We start from the raw sequence: 23,273 nt of genomic DNA, 5'->3' as shown, positions 1-23,273 counted from the left end.
TTCTCTTTGTTCCAGGTTGGAAACATTAATACAAGAGCAGGGGGACCTTGAAGCCAAGTGCAAATGCTGTCATCTTGCAAATCTTGAGGGTGAAGAGTAGCTCTCCTTTAGTGTCTGTGTCACCTCACTGGATAGCCTGGCCTAGGTTTGGCCTGTGAATGTCTCATCCTTGGTGTCAGCAGTGATACAGACACAAGTGTGTCTTCCAAAACCACCGACACACGGACCAGCTCAAGAGAAAGCACTAATGCTTTTGTGGGGGCAAGGACAATGAGGGGTTTGATTTCTAATGTAAAGTAGAGCCCTCATATTGTACATTAATAAATATTTGGCAGGAATGAAACTCTAAAGCTGATGCCTTGGTGAAAAGAGTTTTAAAAGCATGACTGTACCTTCCCTGGGCTGTTTCTGAAGAAAGAGCTGCACTGTAAGGAAAACCCCAACCCTTGGCTGTACAAATACATGAGCTGTTTTGCTGTCAATGCTGCTTCTGAAGTCCAGTTCATTGAATTTGCCAGGGCAGTTTTCTGCTGTAAATCTGTAAAGTAAAATAACAGGGGATGAGGGTAAAAGGATGGGGAGAGCACTGAGGGAACTTCAGAGAGGAGCAAGGCTGAAATAATTTGTTGTCAGGGTACAGAGTCTGAGAAGGCTTGAGGCCCTTTCCCTGGAAAAGCTCACTCTGAGCAGTAGCTGGAGCATGGTGTGCCACTCCGCCACCTCTCCTCTCCTTCTGCATGTGGAGCAGATGTTCAAACCTCTCAGACTTTGCCCATCTGGTGTCTCACTCAGCACAGGCAGTTTGGAGCAGCAGTGCCAGCCCATGTGAAGTGAGCGCTGTGGCCATTAAACCTATTTCTAGAGTCAGGGCTTATGGTCAAATGCTCTGTAAGCACTGCCCTGTGCTTTGCTTTCTCTTGTGGTAGGGTTGAAGAACCAGCCCAGCCCAGTCTGTGCCAGGCAGTTTTTGGTAGGTGACCTGTGTGCGAGTAGCAGAAAGCTGCACACGTTTATTTCTGCTAGACAAGCCACTGTCCCTGCTGTGTCACCCTGCCTGGAGCTGGGAAGACAGGAGACAGGTGGCAGCAGCATTGAAAAACCTGGCAGGCCCTGTGCCCCATGGGACCTGGCACCCCTTGGGCAGTGCCATAATGGTCAGGTTCTTGTGCCTGTGTGGTATCTGCAAACACAGGGATGATGTCAAAACTCAGCCCAGGACCAAACTGTGTGCCAGCTGCCCTGTAGTGATGGGAGACCACCATTCCCACTTAGTTTTCTGTCACTTCAGGTCTCTGTTCCAGCTAACAATTTTCCAGGCCATGTGGACATGATCAATGGTGACATGATCAAAGTCTGTCATGAAACACTAAAATCTAGAGGGATATGGGTAAGAGAAAACACAGAGTTGCTTGAACATTACTCAAAATATTTTAATGTACATGCTGTAGCCACATTAAAGAAGAGGAAAAAACATCTTACAGAGATGAAAGATGCCAAAGGATGTGATTTCATCATGCCAGAAGCTTTATGTTTCAAAGTGACTGAAGCCAGTAGCAGCAAAATGCTCTTTTTCTGGCATATGAAAACCAGATCAAGAAGCATGGAAAGGGAAGAGCAAACATGTATTTAACTGATAGATTAGGCTGTTCTGATCCATCAGGTAAAGATGCAGTCCCATGTTTTTTAGGGTTTTAAACAGGTATAAATTTGGTATAAAGAGTACTTTAAACAGTTTTACTCATATATACTTAGTGGGCTGGAACAACTGTGCTATGTTGGGTAGATAGTAAGGTATTTACAGAGAATGATGACTGATGGAGAACATGTCAATATGCATGAAACCCCTATCAGATACAGTGGGTTTGAGTCACACCAGTGAATGTCAGCCAAGGCGAGTGTGGTACCCAGCTCTGTCACAAGGTGTAAGTTGCAAGTTGAGCAGCCTGTGATGGCACTGTCTGTGCTCACAGGGGTACCCTGCACTGAACCCAGCTCCACCTCAGCCCTGCCTGCCTCTGGGTGGGACCAAGGGCACTACACCCCTGCCAAAACCAGCCTCTCAGAGCTCCCCCATTTCTCTCAAACCCTTAAAGAAAATAAGGACAAGATTCAGCTGATGGAGCAATAGTCCTGAGTGCCACTGGCCACAAACAGATCTTGACTACTTTCCAAACCACTTAATTACAATCAGTGGATATTTTGATAATAGAGGTTAAGCCCAATCTAGGGAAGATCCGTAAGGATAGCTGGCTTCTACGCTGACAATAACAGGAGTTTAGACAAGGGCCATGTGTGGACATTACTACCCAGTTGTCCCTTTGCCAGTATTGCTGGCAAAGCTCCATTCCTTAATCACTGACAGATTTGTCTCCCTCACCAGACTCAGAAGTGTCAATAGAAGGGAACAGCTGCTTGCCTGGAGACAAGGACTTACTATTAGCAGTTGTACTCAGTTTAGCAAAACTGTCTCTTGATTCCACTGTCACCCAGTTAAACCACCCCCTTCTCAGTGGGTTTCTCACCAATTTTCCAATAGGGCATCACTCCCAGATGCTGTCATAAGTCAGGCCTGAGGACAACTAAAGTCAGAACACTGCCCATAGTAATACCTAATGCCACTGGAGGATCCCATGCCATACATGCTGAACAGCCTCTGCTACTCCATACTTTTCAAAAGCCAGTGAGATACAGGAGGATGAAAGTAACATAGGGAAAGTTGCATGACAGCAAAATACTGTACAGCAAAAAATGAAAGCTAGTATCTTCTGCATTGTCCCTAACTAGTAGAAACAAGGTAGTGTGACAACTACTTTGGAGAAAAGATGGCTGTAAACAGCAAAGGGAAATGGAGTAGACATCCTTAGAAGAAATAAAAAGGAAGAAAACATAGGCATAAGTGACCAGAATGACTTTGGAACACAGGGCTTGTTATCCCTGCCTTGCAGAAAACCTCTTATGGGAGCAAGCTGCCTGGCAGGAAGTGACAGCCTGCCCTGCCAGCCCATGGGATTTCTCAGTAGCCTCCCTCAGGACTGCCCACTTGCAAGGGAGTTCACTCAGCACCCTACATAGGGGAGCTGCACATACTAGGACCCTCTTTTCTCTTCCCAGGTTCAGTGAAACCATATTACCCTTCCACCAGTGAGCTTTAGGGGGACTCCTTTCCAAGTGAGGGTTTTACCAGTGCAGATGGAACTGGGCCAAAAAAACATGAAGGGAGGATATCAAACTCTCTCCCCTGGTGAAGCAGTTGCAGAGCAGCAAAGGCTGTCACAGACCCTGCCAGAAGGGACATGAATGAGCACTGCTACTCTGTCAGCATGGTCCTTTGTGCAGAGCCCAGTTCATTAGAGAGAGTCAGACTAAAGTATCTGAACCCACAGCTATTTTAGACACATGCAGGGTGCACTGCAATGGCCAGGTACCTGACACTGCTTAGCTGTCGTCCAACTGTTTGCACAGACTGTGAAAGAACAAGAATTTTGAGAAACCCAGACATCCATCCACACATTTAATCGGCTACTAAGGTAGCAAGTTAGAGCAGGGTACCCTATAAATATTTTTTAAGCTCTTAAAAAGGAAAAAAATTAATCTCTTCTACTTCAAGTACAATGCCTTCTTAACGCATGATGTGCAGGAAGAGACAATGTGTCAAGACCTACAGGTACCAAACACAACAGACATTCTGAGCATGACTTGTAAGAAGCCCACTCTCAGTACAAAAAAGTACCATGTGCTGGACCAAATCTCTCCCCAAGAAAAAGGTGACAATGTTCTATTTACAAGAAAATACTGCTTCAATTAAAAATGCTAAAAACCATTCTCTTGAGTTCATATAAAAATAATTATGTCTATGTATGCACACACATATTTACATACATTTATGGCTTTCAGTGCTTCAACTTTCTCCAATAAATGCAGAAATATAAATACTCCATTACTGCTTTTTCTCCTCAGGTTTTTCAGCCTCTGCTTCTGCAACTGATAAGCTGCCACTACCATATTTTTTCACTCGGGTTTCTACTCTGGCAAGTCTCTGTTTCACCTTTTGTTGAGATGCAGTGTATTCTGCCATGAGCCTCGCAAACCTAGTCTGCAATGTATCCAGAGCTACTTCAAGTCGTCCTATTTTTTCTTCCAAGTCTTTTGGGTCAGCTCCCGCTTTTGCTGCCTCCTCATCTATTAAATTGTCTTTCATCAGAATTTGACGTCCTTTCTCTTCCAGAGCCTTTTTGGCTTCTGGATATTCTGTGAGAGCTTCCATTAAATCATCCTTAGACAAGCAGAACAAATCAGAATAACCAATACTCCTAATGTTGGCTGTCCTCCTGTTGCCAGATTTGCTACCTTTGATGTTTAGGATGCTGATTTCACCAAAGTAGCTGCCATCGCTTAGGACTACAAATTGGGTTATGCCATCATCTGCCACCACAGCCAATTTTCCCTCTTTAATAATGTACATTTCTCTTCCAATATCTCCTTTTTTGCAAATGTAGTCACCAGGACTGAAGACTGTAGGTTTCAGTTTCAGCACCAGCTCAATGAGAAGTCCAGCTTCACAATCCTGGAATATACGCACTTTCCTCAGCGTGTCCAAATGAACATTGATGGCAATTTCAGCCTTCAACTTGTCAGGCAGATTTTTGAGAACTTCCTTCTCATCTACTGTTTTCTTGTTGGTCCAGAGGTAATCAAACCACTTAATAACCCTGGCTTCCAAATCCTTAGTCACTTTTCGGAATTGCATGTACTGTTTAATGGAATCCACTTTGGCCTGGAACTCTGCCCTGGAAGCATTCATGTTGGAAATCATGGAGCCGACATTACCAACAATGGTGGCAAAGATGAGCACGCCCACCAGGAAGTCGATGACGACGAAGAGATACTCCTCGTCCTTCACTGGGGGTGGTGTTTCTCCGATGGTCGTCAGCGTGAGCGTCGACCAGTACAGACTGTAAATGTACTTCCTGGACAGGCGCGCATACTCCGGAACGGACACGTTGGGATACACCCAGGTGTCGGTTCCAAACCCGATCACCTTCGATATCGCAAAGTATATGCACGCGTTCCAGTGGATGATGATAAGAATGTATAACACCAGATTGCCAATACGGAACATGTTTGGATAATTTGTCCTGGTCTCAGTACGGTCAAAAAACTCAAAGAGCCGAGAGATCCTCAGCAAGCGGTTAAATCGGAGCTCGGGGTAGTTCAAACCAAGCTTGAAATATGCCAGGTCTGTTGGCACAAGAGACAGCACATCTAGTTTGAACTGCACAGTTTTGGTGTAATGTTCTCGTAATTTCTTCTCATCCTGAACTAGCAAGCCTTGTTCAAGGAAGCCTTCAGAGAATAAAAAGATTTTCATTGTTAGAATAAAACTACTATCAACAGTAGTGAGTAACTTACATTTCAGGCCTAAGAATGTTAAAATTTGTACTGTTATGCTTACAGATATTGAGGTCATTTAATTGCATATTTAAATATTTTAATCAAGTTTCAAAGCTGATATATAATGACTAAGAACTCTATTATCACCACAGTGCTCCCGGAGGCTTTCCACTCTTTTCTGCGACAGCTGTATCTTTTTCTTTTAAGTATCTTTGCGAAAAAAGAGGGATATTCAAGTGTCTAATTTTTCATGAATCATTGGCGTGAGTCATAACTGAAGTTAAGCAAGTGTGTATAAAATAGGAGTAGAATATTTTAAAATAAATACCAAGAATAAGTAGGTATAATAGATTGTTGGAAATTTTTCCAAACAATATAGATATCCTTGAGATAAAGAAATGCAGTTACCCCCCTCCCTAAGTCATGTTTTTCCTCTTGTGTCCAATGTTAAAACTGACATGATTTTCCTTGGTTTGCACTTTGTGTTTCTAGTGAGAGAACTGCTAAGCAGCCTTTCACACATCAATAGTTCTTCATTCCAAAAACTTTGAAAAGTATTAGATTTTTAAAATTTACAAGTAGATATAAACTGCAGTGAGAGACCTTTGCTGCAAACAGTACAGCCACAGTGCTCTTTTGTGCCTCTGAGGGCATTAAAAATGTTCCACAAGGAACAACTTACGCACTGCAAAATATTTGCTGCAATTGCAATGGAAATATCCAACTGTCAGCCCCCTGGGCCACTCAGGAGAAAATGTCCACTGAGAAAAAACCAAAACATTCCCGGTGTATCACGGATTATCACATTTTACTCACCCCTTAGCAATCTACAAGGCCCTTATGGCTTTCTCAGGGAAGCCTCTGCTGAGGAACGCCAAGCTGCATTTCTTTGTGCCCTACAGAGCATGGTATTTCTGGAATGTGTGGTTCATCTGTAAATGCCACATCTATTTGTGTGTATCTGGCTTTGGATCTGCAAACTGACACGACTACAAATGGAAGTAGTTCCTGTGCCATGCGTGTGTTGCCTCCCAGAACACTGCTGATAAAGCTGGTCAAATATGCCCTTTAGTTGTACAACTAAACAGAAAAGCTGGCCAGACTGATCAATTTCTGATACACACTTATGAAAAATAACTTTGAAAACCTCTTCCTCCTGAAAGGAAATAAAATCTCTTGGCTTTTTGTTCCCTTATGGAACTAAAGTCTTACAGTAAAATCTTTTGAAAGCATTAGAGCACAGGGTATGCTAAACACAACCAGCTGCTGAGACATGAATCTTTTCTGTTTCATGGTGCACAGTCACCAAATAGGTGAAATGCAGTCCAACTGGCCCTGCAGCTAGACAGAAATGCACCATGGAGAAGCTGCTGATAGAGTAGTCATGGGGCTACCCAGATCTCAGTTCAAAGGCACACCCTGCCCTCAGATAGCAGAAAGTCTCACTCTTCTCCACAGGCTTCCAGGACCTCTGTCCTCAGGACAGATGGACCTTGCGGACTCACATGAAAAGGCAGCAGGCAAAGGCAGAGCCAGGAGGAACTGTTAAGGGAGTTGAAAAAGATTCTGCCACCTAAAAGAAGCGACTTCTTTCTTGGAGTGCCTGGAACTACAGCAGACACCTGCACTGAAGCATTCGGGAGACAGCTCCAGCAATTCTGCAGCTGCAAGCCAGGCCTGAAAATTCAAATTCCAGTCAGGCTTTAACAGCCATATAATCATTATCAGGACAGCCCATGGAAATTTATAACTTGCTTTGCCCGGACATGCCTAATTTCTGCTGTGTTCTTTCCCATTACATTAACAGATGTAACTGCAGAAGGTAAATTTAGTTGGCACAGCTGACATTTCAACTACACAAAGAGGATGAACACCCCTCCCCATCCTGCCCCAAATACAGCACTCTTGTGATTTCAGCTGGTACCTGAAACTGATTTTCCTGTTGAACAAGGTACTTGCTAAGTTTAAGAATTTGGCTTGCCATGGGTTGTGTGCTTCCCACATGACAGCATTTTTAGCCCATCTTGTAATTATGTTTACAACTTGTCACAGGCCATAATTAACATCAAGCTGTCAGCACAACTTTTAATAAACAAATAGATAAAAATGGGTAAGATGTTAAAATGAAAGATCTAAAATTACTCTCATTTTTAAATCAGTGTTGTTTTGGACCCTTTCAAGGGACTTTTTGAAGCTGTGTCTGTACCAGTGAAGAGAATGAGACAGAAGATATTTTCTGGCCCAAGACCAGCTACTATGACAGCTTCTATTCACTTGTAAGTTCTTCAAGGCCCCTCCAAAAACACCACCACGAACAACACCCAACCTCTGCTGTCCTCCTAGCTGTCCCCACACACTGGGTGCTCTCTGGCATGGGCCAAAGTGCAAGCACCAAAGTGCATCAAGGACTGTTCAGTAACTTGGTGACACAGATCTGTATGTCATTGCTTAGGCCCATACTATGACCTTGCTCAGTTTAAAACAGATACCACTTTAAGGTTGGAATCTCAGCCTGCCTGGATTACAGAACCAGGGACAAGAAGCTGAAGAGAACCACTTCATACATAGCATGGCACAGCCCTCACAGATCCTCTGGGCTCACATTTCCTCCAGGAAGGCAGGGCCTAAGCAGAGGTTCCTAGGTTAACCCTATCCCATCACCAGGCAGTGCAAAACCCTGCCAGGACCTTGTAGAGGCTGCAGGAAGCACAGATGGTGGCAGAGGGGTCACACTGCCGTTCCAGGCATAGGACCACAGACTGAAGGCTGAGACGGGTGCCAGGTCTAGCACTTGACCAACTCAATAACCACTTCTGACCAGGATGCTGCACAGCTTGGTTAAGAAAACAGCACTTGTGGGGTGCATTTGGTTTCCTGCCCCAAGTGCCCTATTGTCCCTTCCCCACACAGCCTGTTACAGTGGCTATGCACTCAGCATCTGGTATGCCTATTACTGACAGAACTGAATTTAGAGACAAGTGAAGAGCAAGTGTTGGAATGTATGGCCTTAAAAAATCCAAGCTGATCAGATGCTTCATCTTCTGAAAACCCCCACTGTTGTACTCTGACAGGCTATTACAGTGGTCATACCCCACAGGGGAATTTTTGTTTCCATCCTTTATATATATGTAGTATTTGAAACACTGTAAAATCCCAGAAAGACTCACCTGTTCTGAACCTGACAAACATGTCAATAACATAGATAATATCAGAGAGATAATCCAAGAACAGCCACATTTTAACATGGTCCATTTGTAGCTCATCAAAGCAGGCTCTAAAGAAAGAAAGTTTAAAAAAAAATAAATTAGGCCAACTGCATAAGCAGAGTACTTGCATTACATGCTCTAGCAGCATGTTAATGCACATTTCTGGAACAGAAATATTACAGCATATCTCCATGTCCAGACATCTGCACACTAGAGCTATGTCCAAACAGACACCAGGATCTTTCAGAATTCAAACGTGTTCTGGACAGAAATAAAACTCAAACACATAAATGACACATGAGTGCACTTATGGAGGATTACACATATCCCTACAATTGAAAGTGCATCAGATTTCACAGGATACACATCTCCATGAAGATAATTCCCAAATAAAAGATCTGTTTCTCAGTGGCAAGCCATCCTCATCTCTCCCTACCATCTTACACAGTGTAAGGAAATAATTTCTACAGCTCTCCATCACTTTCACTGAAACTGATTTCTATGTTCTACCATGGAAAAGAAATACTTGAGTTCTTCCTGCCCTTTGAGCATCCAAAAGATGCATTATATGAATTTAAGAGGTTACACTACTGCCCACATGCCTTCTTTCTGCTCTCTCCTGGGTGGTGGGAAGCCCTCATCCCAGGCAGTGCTTAGGGATGCAGTGGCCAGGACACAGCTCAGCTGCCAGCCGGCAGGTGGCACACAAAGGCTACACCAGCTCATGAGGACACACTGCAAGTTACATCCACCTGCTTTTAGACAAAAAGGAAAAGAAAAAAAAAAAAAAGAAACACTGGCAATCTATTCCCAGTGGTACAAATATCATACATCCCTAAGGGCGTATGAACTGTAAACCTTCTAGGTAAGTCACTCAAAAGATACTGCAGGGAGATAAGAGGGTGATTTACATGGGAAACATAATGATTGAAATGTGAAATTGTTATTAACTTAAATCCATACCTGCACACTAGCATACACCAGTTATAGAACACGGGTGCTGCAATTACAGTCAGCCAGTTGTAGTACAGATTGCTTGAAGGATCTATCACAAAGACCTCCTTTTTCTGCCTGGAAAGTAAAATATGCAGATTTGCATTGGAAATCTAAGCAAGCAACCTGCTGGATTTCCCTCTTCTTGAGGCTGCTCATTTCACCATGAACTCACAGCTGCCTGAGAAGAGAAAGAATCCATGCAGACAGTGCAGATGAGATACCAGGCATCCCATCGGACAAGCTCTATTTCTTTGTTGACCCAACTTTGGAAAAAGTAAGTAAGAGTGGAAAGGAAAACACAGACATTCGTATCTCCCAGGCTGAAACCCACAGCATTCTGTATTAAGCCCCACACTGAAAAAAAAATTTACTTGTTAAATGTTTCTTATTATCGCTCCAATTAGAAGGTTACCTTTCTTTGCTAGAGAAAGAGCCTTCCTTTGCAGGCTAATTATTGATTTTTAGCAAATTCTATTATGGAAATGACTGTATAAGCATGCATTTGAACAAGTAAAACATGTCTGTACAAGTAAGAAACTCTGTGTGCATATGCACATACAGTGTGTGTGACTAGAGCTGAAACATGGCAAATTTCACACATCCACATTCCTGGCTCCTTAGGCCTCACAACAAGGAAGTGATGCTAAAGGAAGCTAAAGGCCTGAAATGCAAAGATTTGAAGAACAGCATGGCTAATGGCACAGGGTATGCTCAGAAATGCCCATCTCCAGCATGAGAAAGGTTGATATGGAATAGAGAGCAATTAGGTTTGTAATTAGAGGAAATATACATCAGTGGATTTGAGGTCCACAGCTGCAAAATTATTTCAACAGTAAAACTGATCTGTGGACTGTATAATAGTGTGCAGAATATGTGACCAGGCAATGCTTGAATATGTATTTGTGGGACTTTTCCTAATCTCAAAGAAAGCAAATATATTAAAATGTAATGATAATTTATTTCAAATCTGTGTGTATTTCTGGCATTGCCATTGCTGTCAGCTGAATATCCAGGCAATGTGAGTAAAGGAAGCAGCTTTAATCTGAAAAGTATTTACTTTACCATCTTCATTACTGGTTTTAAACCATTTTTTCTAAAAAACTGGTCACCACCTCAAAACTGGTGACCATGAGATATTGTCATTATATGTCAGAGTAGACATTAAAACACTAATTTTCTTTGACAAGATGTTTTAAAACACTCTAGGCTACTGCAAAGTTCACACTTTCACTACCTAGTAATTAAAGCCAAAAGAGAGTGCTTAGAAAAAGGCTTTGTAACTGGAAAAAAAAAATTAAAAGCTTTCATTAATAAAGATCTTGAGATCAATCAGATTCCATTTGGAATGCCCTCATGTCTATATAGCATGTGCCACCATATACATACATATAAACCTACAGTATATTACTGTAACATATTCTTCAACTGTGAAATGCATTCAAGAGCATTCTCTTTTTGTCTGCCATCATTGTTACTTTTAATCACTGGTAATAGTAAATTGTGCTATATTTGGGTCAGCTTTAGGGAAACAAAGCAAGAAAAGGATCAATTTCCGTCAAAAGCATTCAAATTACCTCATTTTGTTGGAGAAATACACCATCCCCTGACCAAAAGAAGCAAATTTTAGTGATCACGAGCAAGGAACTGCACCATACTAAGTAATTAAATAACTAGTCAGTGAAATAAGTAAACTTATTAGCAAACCTTTAATTTTCTTCATGTAAGATATTTCTACATGGTAAGATGAACCAAACTTTTGGTTCATTTGCTCTGAATCTTTATGGAAATTCTGGAACAATGAAAAAAAAGTCCGTGCAGCTCTGCAAAGCAGGCTGCTGTCCTAAAGTGTTGTCATAATTGAAAAGTGATCTTCAACTCAAAGCGACCAGAGGTAGCTCAATTCCCTTTTACTGACATAGGAAGGTGATTCTGAAAGACCTAAACACAGGTCTTCAAGACACAACAACTTTGCTGAGCAGGTGAATACTTCTCAAAGGGGAAAATGTATTAAAGATTTGACAGGCTAAGAATCTGCAGTCTACAGAACAACTGTACAAGTGTTACAATGAAATGCTATACCATGTTTTGTAGTGTAGGAGACATGTTACAATCACACATTCATTCTTTATACTTACTCTTCCTTTTTTTTATCATCTTTTTTGTCATCTTTTTTGTCATCTTTCTTTTCCTCTTTCTTTTCCTCTTTCTTTTCCTCTTTTTTCTCCTCTTTAACCTCTTTCTTTTCTTCCTTTTTGCTGTACAACATAATACAAGGCTTAGCAGTATTACCAATACTGAGTAGTTAAGGAAGAGGGTGGAGGTTTGGGAAACTATTCTAAACTCTGGACAGAGTAGGGCAGGGATCCAACTGGAAAAAAGGGTTCTCAGGCTGAGACCTCTCACCCTGACACCACCACACTATCACATCAGGTAAACAGCTGGCTGATTCTCTGCATTAGTCACCCATACCTTCTTGACCTTTTCAGACATCAGTGTACCAGGTTGATTTTAAGTAAATGCTTTCAGTTTGATTGACTCTTAAGAACCTAGACACTTAAAAAGAAACCTATCAAATGATGACAGAATGTGAAATGGCTTAACAAACTGTCAACGTTCTTTGCACAGCCAAAACCTCAACATGACTGTCTGAAGCTTTCATAGTAATTATAAAAAATGAGGATGAATCTCCACTCATTGTTCTTTAAAACTAGCAAAATTTTAATTAATTAATCACCTCTGGATCTGAATTGCCCCATTCTTCGGTTTGTCTGAACAGAAGAATCTTGAAATATGTTCACTTAGGCAGACAGGCCCACAAACACTTTTCAAAACTACAGGAAGTTAACATCTTTCTGTAAATTCTGACAATACTTAATCTTAAAGCTAGATTTGCTACATGCCTTGATCAAGAATAATATAATGTGTTGTGAAGAATGGTGTTCACTTGCACAAGCAGAAAATCCATCATCTGAGATCTCCTTCTTTTTTATTTGAACATTTCTAGTCCTTGAAGCAGAAAATGTCCCCCTCAGACAGAAAAGCCTAAGAGTGTTCCTTACACCACAGCGTGTAGGTAACAACACTCCCCACACATAACGTCTGCTTGGAATGAAAGCCATGGATTCCTGCTCCCATGGGAGCTCTGCTTTCTCCTCTGAACTGCCAAGACTGGGTCTGAGTCTCCCTTCGCACTGGTGTCAAGAAAGGACAAATGAGTTTAATGACAGCAACATCCCACAGCAAGGACAGAGTATGTAATAGTGCTGCTTACAGGACTTGTGCTTCCCGCACACACCTGCTCATATTGCTCAGGCCAGAAAGGGCTGTGCTGTGAATGGCAATCACATCTAGGAAAGTGCTTGATACAGGGAGAAAGAAGCGCTCCAAAGGAGATGACAGCCACCAATTTTAAGATAGTAGCAACTTTCACCAATCAGCAATGAGCACCTGTTGCAGTTCCTACACTTAGACATTTCCACAGTGATGCACCACCAGAGTGTACTTTGGAAAAGCCAAGACTCATTTGCTAAAAAACACCGAGATCCCACACTCTGCCACATCCGAGGAAATACCTACCAAGCTGACCAACACCACTGACACCTTCAAAATTGCACAGTACAAGGGAGGAGAAATGGAGGAGAAAAAAAACCTTTGGCTTGACTGATCTTCTATTTCTACTTGCATCTCAAATGCAAGAAAGAGATTTTCATTTACCATGGCTGATTCCTACACAGCAGTGACTGCTTCTCAAGAATTTATTTCTCTGGACTGACTGTCCAGAACTTTACTGCTTCATTTTCAAATCTGCCCCCAAAACTCCTTCCTGTTTAAAAAATTTCAAGATTTCATTTCAGATTACCATGCATGGTGTCTGGTCTAAAGGCAAATGCACAGTTGCTATTGTTAGCATTAATGTAGCTCCTCAATACTTCAAATGCCTGGCATTCTTACCAGAATGGAAGAGCTACCAGTAAACAGAATTTTCAAAGGGGAGAGCCACCTGTACATGTGTGGATCTTATTATGCAGGGAAAAATAGGCTGAGATCGAAAATCAGTCAAAAAGTCTCAGTGGTGGTGAACCTTGGAGGCAGTATTTTGACAATTCCAACTCCCTCCTATGTTTGTGTTTTATTTGTTAAAAAGTGAAAAGAAATTATTTCACAGATCATCTAATGCCAACACTTATTTTTCTCTGGCCTGAGATCTCCTATGAACTCATCTGTCAACTACAGGTACCTTTCGTAAATGAGTTTCTTCCATTCATGTTGCCTCTGTTTATTTTTCTGTTGTGGTAACTCCCAATTTATCATACTCACATCTACCTGCATTCTGATTGGAAGTCACTCAGAGGAAAATGGTGGCCATAATCAAAGACCTGAAAGCATCATGTGCAGTTCCCCAAGACATGGCACACTTAGGTCTTTAACATAATGAAAAGTCCACATTTCTTTTTCTTCACCAGTAACACTGAGTAAACTGGAATCCAGTAACTAATAAAAGAGCTTGTGTCTGTCCTCTTTGACCCCAGCACAGCAGCATCCATGCTGTTTCTAAGCTGTGTGCAGCTGTAGACTTAGAAATCTATTTCATCAGCCCTTATAAAAACACTGTCATAGTCTTTGAATGACTCAAATATTTGCATTTCTCATCTGTCAAGTACTTTGCAACTCAAGTATGTTTCAGACTGTCGGGCAGGTAGACAGACAGGTCTTGTCTTCATTTAAAAATAATGAAACACTGAAAGGATGAAAGTTTTGCCCAAGGTACCTGAGTCATTGTCAGAAACAGAGTAAGGCAGAAGTATTTCTGTCCTAACCAGTCCTTTGGGTTCCATCTAGCAGGCTCGGCTCCAAGCTTATAGCACTTCTTTTATATCAGTCCAAATAAAAGTCTGCATATTTCTGTCACTGTTCACTGCACACACATTTTCCTTTTGAATAAAAGTTACACAAACCAAACCAAAAAGTTGCTTTAGGAGCAGGAAGATCTCTTGTTCAGCTATGTGCACAAAGGTTTTGCAGCATCATTTAAAAAGTACAGTTTAAACTATTCTATGATAGAATTATCTGGAGGGAAAAAAAAAAAAAACAAGAGTTTTCTAGAAGTATTTCTGACACAATCAGAAGATGTACTGATTACTTTTAATTTTTTTGTTTTCGTCTGGAAAGCAATGAAAAGAACCTACTATCATTATGCATGAGAACAGATCTGCTGCTGGATCACTAAAGAGCAGATATGTCTTCAGATTGCTGTGGTCTAAGACAAGCAACAAACATTGATGTTGGGTGATTTTAAATTACAGGAGCTCTTCACATTGTTTAATACATTTCTCTTTGGTGTAACACTGTGAAATAGCTTGTCAATTATATAAAATAAACTCAAAAGGACAGCTTCTGTCAGACATTCTGTGGCAACCAGCCTTATTATGGTGCCTGTCACTCTCTCTAAAACAACAGTACCTGCTGAAACTGAAACACACACTTTTAAAAGATGGACATATAAATGGGTTTTGGTGCCCTCATCAGTATCCACTTCTCATTTGACAACCTGAAATTTTTGGGGCACTTGGTTTGCAAAAAGGGACCAGTGTGTTAAAAGAGGAAAACCACTACTAGAAAATTTACACATGAATCTCATTTAAAAACTGAAAAATGAATGCATCAGTTGGTAATGCAGTAAAATCAGCCAGCTGAACTACAGAAGGTAGGGACTAGGTAGGTAGTCAAATTCACTCCTCAAGAGGAAGGGGTAACTTCAGACAAGAAGAAGTTCACGGGGAGCACAAAGGATGTTTTTCATACTAAGAAAACTAGACCTTTCTCTGTAATAAAACTATACTCTTAGGAAAGGCTTAACAAGAACTAAGGAGTTTATACTACAAATGTTACTAGGCTGGATAGGGAAAAAGAGAAGGCGCTGGTAGTAGAAAGGTCTTTGGAAGTTAACAGTACTTACTCTTCATTGGTGTTGTTGCTAAAGTTGACATTGAACCTGGCCAAGGGCCAGTGACTGCAAGCAAGTTAAATAAAACACATTAAAGAGTGTAAGTAAAGGCTGCTGGCGTTTCACGCACGTGTTTACCGACATGACAGACGGACTCACGAGCTTCTCACATATGTACTGATAAGATTAGCAAGGTCAATTTTGACTGTTGTGATAAGCCCCTTTGCATAACTGCTTCCAGGCACCAGTTCCTTTCTGTCATGTGCCTGGCATACACATTTGTGACCACATCTGATGTCTGAAGCCTGTTCTTAGGCGTATTAGTGCATGGCAAGACGCACCTCACTATTTTTAGCCCTGTACTCACTGGGCTACTATTTTAAGCTTTCTTCAATCCTTTCAAGTCCTCTTCACAGATGTAGTGTCAAGGCTTGTGGATAAGTAATAAGCATACCTACCCACTGCTGCAGAATTAAGCCTTCATGATCCAACAACTGAGAGTTACTGTCAACCAGCAGCAGCATAAAACTGAGAAGGCAAGGATGGGTGCCCTCAAATTAATTTCAAATAGCCTTATGCAGAGGTTTGTTGGCCCATGATCAATGTTGTTCTCTCTAATTATTTCCCATCTGCAGTTGCTACTGATCCAGACACCTGAGAAATCAGGCAATAGTCTGGCTAATTCAATAAAATGTGCTCTTGAGATGAATTTCTAAGAAGCAGATCAAGTGAAGATAATAAGGCTGGGCTGGACTACAACAAATCAAAGTAACCTGTGTAATGCACAGACCTTCAAAGGTTTTTGCTTTAATCTGAATTGCTTGCTGAGATTTTGGAAACTAATTACTTGCTTACCTACCAGTCTTTAATTATGAAAAAAATACAGGAGTCTCTGCTTCAAAGCCTAATGCCAAACAGAAAGTCAGCTTTTCTCTTGGTATTTCATTTTCCCATTTTAGCTGGAGTTAAATTTAAAACACCATGTATTTATAGAGTAAAAATAATTCATCACGTCAAAGAACAGTAAACACATAAAGGTTTCTCTTTAGTTTTATTGGAAAAAAATTAAGACTGAAACTGCCTTCCATACCAGAGACCACATATGTGTTAATAAGTGAAGTCAGCATCCAAATGATTTTGTCATTTCTGCATCAGAAACTTTCTGTAATGTTATCAGATGGACTTCTGAGTAGATATAACAAAGCAATTACACATTTTGCACTAGTGCTTCTTTAGAATTTCCTAACACTTGCAGATAATGCACATTAAGATCCTGAAAAGCCAAAAGTAAAAATATCTTAGATTCTTGAAACAGAAATTGCATTCTCCTCAGCAGAGAGCAGTTTAGAATATCAAGTTGCGTATGATAAAATTCCAGTTCTGAGACATCATTTTGCCTGAAGCAGCATGATCAAAATCCTTTACTTCAAGATCTTGGTCACAGTGTGTTTGAGGAGGAAAGAGAAAGTCCATTGAAAGTGCAATACTTTAGTTATGTGAAGATTCCTGGGCAGCATTAGATACTCTGTTCATCTCCCATGCTAAGCTCCTTACTCTCGTCTTAAAATACAACTTACGTCCTAAGTACCAAGAAAACTGATAACCTCAGTTAGTCATCTTCACTTGAAGTTACAAACACGTCTTCTTACCTGTTTGCTGCCCCGGGCCGCTCACGGGCAGCCAGGAAGGAGCGGATGTTGCTTTGCCTGGTGGACACCTCTACGAGCTCTGGGCCCCTGATACGTTCCAGGAAAGAATCAGGCCTTTGGTCTTCATGGTGCGAGTGTCTTGTGGCCCACGACCTTACAGATAAGACAAATCGTGACAGCCTGCATGGAATACACACACAAAATGGACTGAGCCAGAGAGAAACATGAGGTGGCTTAAAACATCCCCACAAACAGCAGCCCAGGATTTTTCTCCACATCTTCACCTATAATGAAATTAAACTTGATGGAGTAACTGTGTGAACCCAGTCACTTGCCACAATTTCGTAGATCTCCTTCTGCAGTGGATCAAGAAAATACCTCACACATCAGTTCGTATTCTACTGTATGCCCACTGCAGGAGCAACAGAAAATTCTTGCTGAGTGGGGGCCTTTACATCTCAAAGTGAGATACTCAGTGAAGTCCATCAGAAGCAGTTGTCTTAGATCCTTGGGAATTTCCATTTAAGAGTCATGTTGTCTTACCCTGATATTTAAATTGCTAGGCATTCATGTTTACATTACATCACAAACTTCCCTGTATATTCAGAGCATACATAACTGTAGCTACACACACATGTAATTCAATCTATCTGGAAAAACAGTAAAGAAATTATAAGCAAAGATTGAAAAGGAAGCTCACAGTACGAATTTATATATTCATGTGAATTATGTTTACACAAAACACACACCTATAATCTTTTCTCATCTAAACTCAACTTCTTGCAGACTTTTGTCATCTACATCTGGTGTCATTATCTGAAAACCAAAAATCTAAGTTTATTCTCCACTATCCAAAATGATGAAGTGTGAACAATACTCTTTAAATTACCCTAGTTTTACAATATTTTTTTTCTTTGCTCTTTGAAATACACTGTGCTTAAAGTGACTGTGGTCTGTGTTGCATGGAACAATGGTATCTGAATGCAGAGCCCTGAAGTCTCAGACACAAAGCAGACACAATAAAGTTTTGAAGCTCCAGTTCAGCTTATATTTAAGTCTCAGAAACAAACAACTTAAGACAATGGTTGGCTTCAATTTTGCTGACTAGAGCTCCAAATCTGTTATAAACATAACTGGATTCTAAAAACTGAGAGAAATGCTTGCACTCAAAACACAAAGACTCCCTGTCTCTTCCCTTTCCAGAGCCATGTACCAAAAGGAGACAATCATTATGTTTTATTGGATAGGAAACAAACACTGCACCAGCTATCAGCCAGAACCAAACACTTACCCATTTATTTTACAGTCTGGCCTCAATTCATGCATTTCCCTTGCACTCAACGTATTTTCAGACACAGTTATGTAAAAATAATTCTTTTTTTTATATTTGAAAAATGTCTTTGGGTTTATTCAGCCTCTCTCAGATTCTAAGACTTTCATTAGCAATAAGTGAGTGATGAATCAAGGTCAAATGCAACTTCTGTTACTTCTTATAGACATTCTTCAGCTGGACTCCATCCATTTTCTTTGGAAAGCGATGGCTCTTCTTTCTTTGCCTCCAAATTGTGACCAGTCTCTTCCAGCAAATTGAACTTAATACTGAAAATTCTATGAGTTAGTATGTTACCTTGCCATTGCTCCCCTGCCAGTGAAGGAGCTCGCCTGAGATTCAGGTACATGGCCTCCCTCCACAGAAATGACTCCCTGCAGTTCTGAAGATGCATCCTCATGCAGTGAATGGGTTCTGCAAAAACAATTTTTTTTTTTTTAAAGGAATTCCATGCAGCCTTCACCAAACTTTCCCCCATCTGGCTCTCTCCACCACTGCATCAGGAAACAGTCCAGCAAATTGTCCTCTCCCTAGTAACACCGCATATATTTGATAACCTTACTGGTAAGCCTGTGCTCCTATTCTTCTGGAGCCATCCAATATGAACTGAAGTCAGTGGAGGCTCTGCCATACATTCCAGCAAGCTCAGAAGCTAAAGATGACTTATTAGCACTTAAAAATTATCATTTGAGGAAAAAAAGATTAAATTTTAGCCTTGTCTTCCAGTAATAGAGTTTTGAAATTGATTTCACTGGAAGCTGGACTTTATGAAGGTTCACTCCAGATTTTTTTTTTTTTTAGTATTCCTTGGTTTTCTCTGTGTTTTTCAGTCTTTAGTATTCACTTTTACAAGACTTTTTTACGTCCATTAAGAATTACTTTTTCCCCCCTTTGTAATGGAAACAAGAACTCTCACATGGGTCTGTTAATCTGTATTGCTAGGAAAACACTAACTAAAATGATACTTGCAGTATCTTCATAGGAGCTGGCAGCAGCATTTTGAATGCCCACAAAAGGATAATCAACATCTCAATTTTATGTGCACTCACAGCTGAGAAACTAACAAACAAAGAATTAAAACTTTATTATTTCTACCCAAAGAACAATGCTAAAATAGATCCTGACAGTCCCAGGATTCTCAACTTGTTAACTGTTTTCTACTTCTCTTCCAATAACAAAACACCATATAGCATTGAAAAAATTTTAAAACCTAGTTTATGTTGCCAGTGCTGAGAATATTGTGGTTGACAAAGTCAGCATCCTTCTAAGGGACAATGAGCAAACTCATGGAACAGACATTCATCACAGATTACCAGGTTCACAGAGCCCACATTCAGCCCAAGAACTCTCTTGAGCTGAATGCTGAGAGAATAGTAGAGTTTGTCCACCTTTTTTAGTATTTCCTAGAGAAACTGCCTACAGACCTGCTGAAGAAAAGATACATGACTAGTTAGTGGTTTAGACACAACTACCATGGCTGGTTTAAGTATTTTATTCCTGTTTACCAAGTAATATACATTTTGTGTGATCTTAGAATAAATTCTAATATTGTTAATGGCAGTACCTAAGAAGTATCTAAATTCTCATTATAGCCAATGGCCATCTCAGGGCTTGATTCAGCTGCTTCAGAATAGAGTCTGGTACAATTTGTAACGCTTCAGAATACTTTATTGGACTTCTCCAGAGCACACAGATCTCTCCTCACATCCACTAGCGCCAGCTAAACGCTTCAAATACTCTATAGTATCTCAAATAGCATTAGATGCCTATTTCAGGCAACTAAATACCTCTCATAATCAAGAGAGCCAAAGGAGCCTGAAGAGTTACTGAATTTGAGGGTAAGCTGAGCAGTTCCCTGGGTGCTGCTGACCATCAGTACTACTACATCTCCACTCAGGACAGCAGGAATGTAGGCAACAGCTCACATAAAGACACTGAAATCCAGATGTCTACAGGGCACAACTGAATCCTACTTTCTGCTTTAGATAGCCAGCCTGTGTCTATAAGTTAATGTGCTGCCTCTCCCATTTGAGCTGTTTCTATACAGAGGCTCGATTTTAAAAATGGAGATTCTTTTGTTATTTTTTGGGGTTTTTTTTTGATTTTTGTTTTAACAAAATGAACCAACTTTATAAAACACTACAGAGTAAGAATATGGGCAGATGAATCACTGCAGCATAAATGAGTAGAACATTTTAAAGATCAGTAGCAGCTTTCTGTTAACTGTTGCAGTGAATGCTTTTTCTTGGTAACACCTCATTTCACAGCAGGAAAGTGCTTAAGCACATCCTTAGCATTAAGCATAAATTTAACACCCACTGACTTTATTAAGAACTAAGTAATGTGTTTAATTGCTCTGTTGAACTATAGCAAATAGGAGCTGGAGGAAGGTAAAGGCAAAGAAGAAATGCTGCTACTCTAGCAAATGTGCTTTTTACCCAATATCTATAGTTGCGTATTTTGATGTAAAATTGAAAAAAACCTAAAATCCTGGATGGTGTCTATCTTTTGGTACAGACATATTCTAAAACAAATATGAATTAAAAAAAAAAACAAAAAAACAAAAAAACCCCACATTTTTAATGGCATTATAAAGATACGGTATATACTTAGCAGCACTCATTTCAAAACTCAAAAAATCTTAAATATGAAATCTCTTACAGAGCAAGACTGTATCTTCCTTCTTACCCATCTACGAAGTCCTGCAATTAATGCTGATAATATCAAACTTTCCTTTAAAAAATGCTTTTTCAAGACCATCACCATGATGATAAAGTGCAATTCATGTTTCAGTCCCTCTATCTGTCAAAGTCATTGCCTCTGAAATAGCAGATGACTGCAGGGATTTAATTCTACATTTAAACCTTTATAACCCCACTCTCACATCCCAGCCATTAATTCCATTCTGTGAGCTGCCAATCACTGACATCCACTAAATAGGACATTTAAAAAAAGGAAAGGAAGAGGTTCATTTCAATCTGTGTTTTCACTTTTTCTAACACATCACTGTTAATGGAGAGAAAGGGACAGGGCTCTTAAATCTCCCTAAGGAGGCCATGGGGTAGTGCAACAACAGCAAGCAAGCTTTACTGTGCAGAATGAATCAGATCCACTTTCACTACTGTAGGTACATCTATGTGATAGAAGGTATGATGTTAAGCAAAGCAAGAAATAAAAAAGGGACAATTCAAACAGAGCATCCATAGCAGGGATGAATAGGGACAAGCAATCCAAAAATCACCATAATGCAGGGAGTTCCATCAGCCCATCAGGATTCTGGGTGCTCTAGTTTGGGTGTGCATTTGAACAGCAAGAGACAGCCTGACAAGATCCACATAGAGGAGATGGTTGGCCATAACAAACCAAAAGCAGAAAATTTTTTCCAGCCTTCAGAGATGCTATGGATCATCAGACATCTTTCTGCAGGCCCAGCAGGCTTTGCCCAGTCTAGAGGAATGACTGGTACTGTGCAATAGGTAAGTGCAAGCTCAGTGGCAGGCTTCAAACAGCCACTTTAAAACCATCAAAACTAGAGAAAGGTGAATGTAAATTTCCTCTTATTACATTTCCTCTGTACAGTGAGACACTCTGTAAATCCAGTACAAAAAAGCTGATACTCTTTATATAGTACAGATTCTCCCTATCACATGAACTAGGCAATTTGCAGAGGCTGCTTTAAAAAAAACAAACATTCCGAAGGGTTCTCACTGCATGGTGCTTGAAGGATCTTTTTCTTCACCAAATCCTACATACCCTGTTGGAAGCACAGACCCTGTGTGGTGACTTGAGAAAGAGGTTTCTCTTTAATGAGTTAGTGTAATTCCCACTGATGTGAAAATGGGCTTTTTTCCTGAGGTGTTACAGCTCCTGGTTCCAAAACTGCAAACCATGACAACGTCTCTGTGTCTGCCTCCTCTGTACTTTGAATACATGCTGTCAAGTCTGTAAAGTGCACTGGGCCAACAATATCATGACACAGTATTCCCATAATTCTTGCTCCCATTCCCAGAGCTACAGGAGTTCCACAAACTATGCAGCAATCTGCGCTCTGATGAAAGGAAAATATTACCTGATATAGCCATTTTCAATCCTTTCAATATCTTCATCAGCAGTTCTGACAGACAGGCTGTGTACACCAGGGTAGGAGTGCTGGGTGTTGATTTTTGCCATTTTGCTTTACATATCAACATCTAAATGACAGCTGAAATGGGAAAAAAATTATGAAGGCTTCAAAAGGAATGTGCTCAGTACTCAAAAATAGTTCTTTATTAAAACAGTGGAACAGCAAAAAGCAATTTCAACCATTTGAAGAACAGCCAGTGATATTTACACACACATATGACATGTGTTTCTTGATTTATTTGCAGTAGACAGAAAAAAAAGTGTTAGCCAAGATTCATCATGACTAAAGAAAAAGTGTTACATGACACCATATTCTTTTAGTCTCTAGGCTTTATGGACTACCTACACTATCATACCTATTATCCATAATGAAATTGCATTTAAAATTTCATTAAAAGAGGTTTAGTGAGAAAGTCAACCAAAAAAAGCCAGGTAATACATGTGCTAGGACAACCCATTCCACTTCATATTGATTCCCCTGTGCTAATTTTATCTATTTTATGATTAAGAATTTTATGCCAAAAATCCATATTAACTAAGCAGATAATTAATGACATTTATCCCTTAGTTTAATGTAGGCCATGTTATAATTCTATATTTTTAAAACTCTGCACTAAACACACACACTAGGGGGT

General features: G+C 40.4%; 1 protein-coding gene across 1 annotated transcript; it reads right to left on the bottom strand.

Annotated features, from left to right (window-relative positions):
* Nucleotides 1-1,420: 1,420 nt before the first annotated feature.
* CNGA3 (cyclic nucleotide gated channel subunit alpha 3) lies at nt 1,421-22,686 on the bottom strand. The gene is made up of 6 exons (XM_053971862.1): nt 22,586-22,686; nt 18,814-18,930; nt 17,187-17,366; nt 9,561-9,668; nt 8,559-8,665; nt 1,421-5,343 (listed from the first exon to the last, which is right to left on the bottom strand). Exons 1-6 carry the CDS (start codon nt 22,684-22,686, stop codon nt 3,938-3,940), a joined length of 2,019 nt encoding a protein of 672 aa, XP_053827837.1. The 3' UTR covers nt 1,421-3,937.
* Between the last annotated feature and the right edge of the window lie 587 nt (nt 22,687-23,273).

Source organism: Vidua macroura, chromosome 2 (genome assembly GCF_024509145.1).
Source record: "Vidua macroura isolate BioBank_ID:100142 chromosome 2, ASM2450914v1, whole genome shotgun sequence".
Taxonomy (NCBI): domain Eukaryota; kingdom Metazoa; phylum Chordata; class Aves; order Passeriformes; family Viduidae; genus Vidua; species Vidua macroura.
This window is presented reverse-complemented; position numbering and strand designations above follow the sequence as displayed.